The 6,000-nt window shown below is 40.8% G+C and overlaps 1 protein-coding gene across 1 annotated transcript in view; it reads right to left on the bottom strand.

Moving 5' to 3' along the window:
• Positions 1–268: 268 nt before the first annotated feature.
• KBTBD2 (kelch repeat and BTB domain containing 2) overlaps positions 269–6,000 on the bottom strand; it is a 47,208-nt gene continuing 41,476 nt past the window's right edge. Inside the window, exons 3-4 of the mRNA XM_075826950.1 lie at positions 4,849–5,014; positions 269–3,446 (exon numbers count right to left, since the gene is read on the bottom strand). Of these exons, the coding sequence (XP_075683065.1) occupies positions 1,914–3,446; positions 4,849–5,014 (1,699 nt within the window). The 3' untranslated portion in view covers positions 269–1,913. The remainder of the gene's footprint in view (positions 3,447–4,848; positions 5,015–6,000) is intronic.

Below are 6,000 nucleotides of genomic sequence, written 5' to 3'. Positions count from 1 at the left end.
TATAGGAGTTTCACTTTTTGAATTGAATTACTGAAATAAATTAACTTTTTGATGATATGCTAATTCATTGAGAAGGACCTGTACTACTAAAAAAAACTGAGGCTTATTACTATAATACTTAGTATAACCTACCTATTTTGGGTACGTTTATAAATCATTAGTTTGTGGATTGATGACCAAATACTGTAATGAAACCGTAAAAAGTAAAATATGAAGCATGTTACAAAGTATAGAAAACGATGCTTATTTATACAAAATCACAACACAATTTATTTTAATATTTTTTAATAAATTAAGGTCATTCAAAATACAGTGCCAGAACATGATGCAGCTGAACATGCTAGTAGGGTTTGTCATGAAGCACCTGTGCTCATGTTGAGTTGGCGATGGTGCCCCTCTACTGATAGTGGTTCCTGGGATTGATAGTAATGCCAGAGCAGCACAAGGGCATCTGCTCTCTCCTGCACTTAAGAGTGCCGAGTAAGTAATTCCTGAACAGTTCTTTTCCCTTCCCCAGAAAAATAAAAAAAATAAAAAATAGGGTATACTAATACACAATCACACTACAGTAAATGCTTGTTAAGTTAAAAATTATATGAGACCTGGTATCAACACAATGTACAAATGTGGGAAGGGAAAGAAAGACAGCAGCAGTTTTTTTGAATGAGCGAGCTCACATCACTAGAGGGTGAGCGCTCCATTTGTTTAATCCCTTTACTGCTAAGTTGCCGTAAAAGGGTTAATGCTCCACAGGGACCCGTACTATGAGGGGCTGGTAATTAAGTTGGATGCCCAGTTATGCCAGAAAGAACGTTACAAGGCCATATTGGAAGACCTGTATTCTACAACAGAAAGGTACAGGTTATTGACAACAGAAACACATGCTCCTTGCACAGCCTGACTGAGCCTGCAGTCATTTTATGGACCTGTGTTACCAAGTGAAACACTACATTTCCGCAGCAGGAAAGTTTGAATTTTGCAAAAAAATATATTTCTATGTATATGTGCATATATATATATATATATATATATATATATATATATACACACATACACATACATACACACTAGGTTACGTGTTAAGTGGGACTTTGATGATAAATCACTCTGTAAAAAATAAACGTTTGCAGGTTATATGCACATTTCATTGACCACTTCCAAGTCAAGCTTGCTCTGGATCATTATTTTATATCACACGCTTTAAGTTTGTTACATAGCACGGAGAGAAAACAAAGCTTGAGATATGTTCTTTCTGGAGATGAGATCACGCCACTAGAGTTATTCCTCTTTTAGGAGTAAATATTACGTACTGGAAAAGCTATTTATACAGTAGTAAGTGTATGGAGGAGGCAATCTTGAGGTTTCATGAACGCAAAAAGTCTGATTTAAGTAAGCACATTTATCCCTGGAGAGATAGATACATAATAGATCAGGTCACACTGCACATATTGTATAATCCAGCACACATCTAGATAGCTAACTAAAAAGAAACATTGATAATGGAAGATTTTTTCAGAAAGCATCTATACTTACAATCCCATTAATTGTGTCTGGATCTAAAAACTTGCACTTGTCATTTTTTACAATGAAGGAAGGACAGAGGAAGGAAAAACATTGCAGGGATACAATTTAAATGTTTTGGTAAACTGAATGAGAAGGCTGAAATATATATATATAAAAAAAAAAAAAAAAAAAAAAAGTTTTCTTTTCCCATTAGCTGGTCAAATATTTCTGATAATGGAAGCATATCTCCCTATATAAATTCATTAAAGATTACAAATGTTACGTAGGAAATAAAAATAACGTTTGAATAGTAAGCAATGCAAACTTATTTCTCCAAGCCCACTTTACGTAGTTCTAAGGTATTGTCATTGCGGAAATAGCCATGCATACAGTCTCTTGCTTGCAAATAGCTATACTGGGGGTAATGTAACCATGTTTCCATCAAGTTCAAAGTCATCTGAGCCATCTTGTGAAAAAACATGTGTTAGAGGTTTCCATGGAGATACTTCTAGACATGATGGGTAGAGCTTTCCTACAGTGCATCGAAACTCTTTTCCTAAATCCCAAAGAACACGCTCTGATATCTGCTGGCGCAGAAACCACTGGTCAAGGTCCACATCATATTGATAAATGGCATATTTTGCTTTTTCATTCATGTGAGTCTCTCTGATAAACACACACAAGGAATTAGAGATTACCACTGCTCGAACACAGGGATCAGCATATCGTTTGGCGGGAATATTGGCTGCCATGTACCATTCGTTCTTATGCACATCGTAGACTTCAACTGCAACGGAAGAGCCATCCAAAGTGCTGGATGGTAGTCTTACTCCAGAGTTGTTATCTGTTTGCAGGCCTCCGAGGTAGAAGATTTTGCCAGCAAAGGCTGCAGCAGATGCAAAACATCTACTGGTTTGCCTCTGTGCCATCTCTACCCAGATACCAGACCGAGGAATGAAACAATACGTCAGATTATAGGCCATTACATAAATGCAATCGTGTACAACAACAGCAACACTCCACTGAAATGCACTTGGAAGAGGGCTCACCATTGTCCACTCATCCTTCTCACAGTCATATCTTTCAACGGTTCTTCGATTGAGTTCTCCACCTACACTATCTCCTCCTATTGCATAAATGTAGCCATCACACCACACCAAAGGCGGCTTTGCACGGGCACACAACATGGGGGTCTTTGGAATCCAAGTATTCTGCTGGGCATCAAACCAGTAAAAACTATTGACAGTCCTGAAAGCAGCCGGGAATTTACCAGGCTTGTTGTGATTGCTTTTGGCATTCTTTAAGGGCACTTGCCCTCCAGCAATATAAATATCATTATCAGGGGACACGACAGCCCCCACTTTAAGTAGCTCAGAGGGTGGATTGCAAAGCTTGTAAACCTTCTCTGCCTGAGGACTGTAACAGATTGTGGAGTAACAACCTGGATTTTCCAGAGCAGCTTCCATTATTATAATAGTCTCCTCTTTCGTCATGCCAAGCCTTGGTTTAAAGAATTTGGGCATTGATTTGTAAAGTCCTTGAACTACTACAGATTTATCATTTGGTGGCAAGCCTTGGAACCATTCTCGTTGAATAACTTCCGATAGAGCATCAATACGTAGGTGGCTTAGAACGGTGGACAAGTATTGTGAGCGTGACACGGTGTTGTAATCTAGCCATGACATTGCAGCCTCTCTAACAGTTTCTTCCTTTTCCACATTCAGATTGTCACTGCTTACAAGATCTATCAAAAGTTCACTCGATAGCTGCATAAACGCATCCTGGCGATATACACTAGTAAACTTGTGCTCTACCATCCTTTTGGCGCTCTGCTTCAACTCTTCACAGCTGAACAGATCAGCAAAACTCATCAGCCGAACACAGTTTTTGGCATTGACTTTTTTAATTAAATATTCTCTACAGAGTTGCAACACATCATCCACCTGTAAAACAAAATGACATGAAGTTAAATTTAGCTTAGAATTAACAAAAAATAATAATTATAATATATATATATATAAAATGTATAGACATTGAGGCAGATTTATCAATGTATTTACACCAGTTTTCTGAAATAAATACATTGAACGATATGTAATTTGGTCTGAACACCATACAGATCAAGCCGCTATGACCCTTTTTCCAACAAGTACGAATGTGTCAGGAAACTTGGCTGCGAATCATACACATTTTTAGACAAATTTCTAACTACAAAATTGAGAAACACCACAAGGGCCAATTGATCAATCTGGCGCCTTTTGCTCTGGGGAAGAGACTGGCGCTTCATTCTATCATTATTTAATAAGGAGTCTCCCCTAATGTCGGTCTCATTTTCCTGCACTTAAACATAAGATCTTACTACTTAAAGGGAACCTGTCACCAGCATTTCACTTATTGAACTTTACTTATCCCTCACTGGCCGCTGCTATCAAAAGTTCATTACCGTTCTCCCCTCTCCTAAACTCCACCACCGACTGTAAATAACAGTCCGCAAACATTTTGCGCCTTTTATCGTAATAATCCGGTGTCCCTTTGTACGCACACATCAGAGGAGGACATCCACGCACAAGCGCAGTATTTTGTGTGCTGGGGGAAGGCGAGGAGCTGTCAATCAAATGTTAGGAGGTGAAGTAAACTCGGAAAGACTTGAGGAATGAAGATATGACTCTTTTCAAAAGAAGATTTGACTCTTTTATGCTCATTAGCATACGGTGTGGGAACACTAAAAAACTGAATACTAAAGCTACAGAGTCGACTAAGAAGACAATTATAGGTTATATAGAAATTATTTTTCACCCACTACCACCAGGTATTGCTGGTTTAATAGGTGAAATGCTGCTGACAGGTTCCCTTTAAAGGGGTTTTCCAGCTTCTGACAACTGATTACCTATCCACCGGATAGGTCATCAGTACATAATCTGCAGGGGTCCGACACCCGGGCCCCGCACAGATCCGCTGGTCCGGTGCCTCCGTGCACCGGACATACAAGCCCGAAGCAGTTAGCTCTGGCCACGGAATAGCGGCCGAGCTGCAGCTCTGCTCCTATTCAAGTGAATAGGAGCAGACCTGCAGTTGTGCAGCATGGCCGCTATGCGTCGTACGGAGCCAACTGCTTCCAGGCTCCGTCCATAGCATTATGAGCCACAACATCCGGTGCCCGCAGGCCATCGGAGAGGCTTATCGGTACGGGGTCTGGGTGTCCGACCCACACCGATGACATACTGATGACCTATCCGGTGGATAGGTCATCAGTTGTCAAAAATTGGACAACCCCTTTAATGGCAATTTAACAAGTTATTTTTGAAAAGTCTATTAAAATCAGAATATAAAAAAAGTATTGTTTACCTGTAAGAAGCACGCAGTCTCATATAGTTGCTCAACAGTGCTTTCATTTATTGCCAAATTACCCGTGTATGCATATGTTATAATAATCTGCAAAGAAGCTGCATCTACGTTTCTCAAATGTACATGTGTTTGCTTACTTTCACTCAGTCCACTCATAAACATTGCCCTGCAAAGAAGAAAAAAAAAAAAAGTCAAAACGGTGAGCAGATCGTAGGCATTCAAATCAGAACAACCAGATAGAATATAGAAAAAAGTCCATTAATGTACATGAAAAATTAGAAAACCGTGGGTTACAGATAATTTAGGATTTTACCTACACCGCATCCATGATGGAGTCAAACAAGTTGTACTTTTACATCTTTTAGGGGTCGTGCAAGAGCTGGGGTAGCATAGTGACTTTACAGGCAGCTCAATGTTTCCAAAGAAATCCGGCATAGAACATCTTCCGTAACATTTTTCCCTCCTAGGTAATTACGGAGGTTGCCGTGATTTTACAAGGTCTTAAGGGCGACTGTCACCCTAACCCTGTGTAATTCTAAATAAATACGTTGCAGCTTGTGCTGAAGTATATCATGAAAAAAATACACAATTCCTTCCAGCTGCTGCAAAAGTTCAATGAACACATTAACCCCTTAGTGACCACCAATACGCCTTTTCACGTGAGTCACTAATGGGCTTTAGGCTAGGCTGACGCCTTTTCACGTCAGCCTAGTCTAAGTCCTGCACGGGTCTCCCGTGCAGGCAGGAGCCGGGGCTCTGCTGTCTGATGACAGCTGAGCTCCTGCTCCAACGCCCGCGATCGAAGTTTACTTCGATCGCGGCCGTTTAACCCGTTAAATGCCGCCGTCAATAGCGACCGCGGCATTTAACTTTGTTTACAAAGGGAGTGCGCTCCCTCTGTCACCCATCGGCGGCCCGCGAATGCAATCGCGGGTCTCCGATGGGGTGTCATGGCAGCCGGGGGCTTGATAAAAGCCCCCAGGTCTGCCCTGGACATATGCCTGTTAGGACGCGCCGGAGGCACGTCCTAACAGATTGCCTGTCAGATTTACACTGACAGGCAATAATGCTCTGGTATACGAAGTATACCAAAGCATTATAGCAGCGATCGGATGATCCCCTAGTGGGACTAATAAAATAAATCAAAGTGAA

The sequence above is a fragment of the Rhinoderma darwinii genome, chromosome 5 (assembly GCF_050947455.1).
Source record: "Rhinoderma darwinii isolate aRhiDar2 chromosome 5, aRhiDar2.hap1, whole genome shotgun sequence".
Classification (NCBI taxonomy): Eukaryota; Metazoa; Chordata; class Amphibia; order Anura; family Rhinodermatidae; genus Rhinoderma; species Rhinoderma darwinii.
The sequence above is the reverse complement of the archived record's forward strand: the minus strand, read 5'-3'. Positions and strand labels throughout refer to the sequence as shown.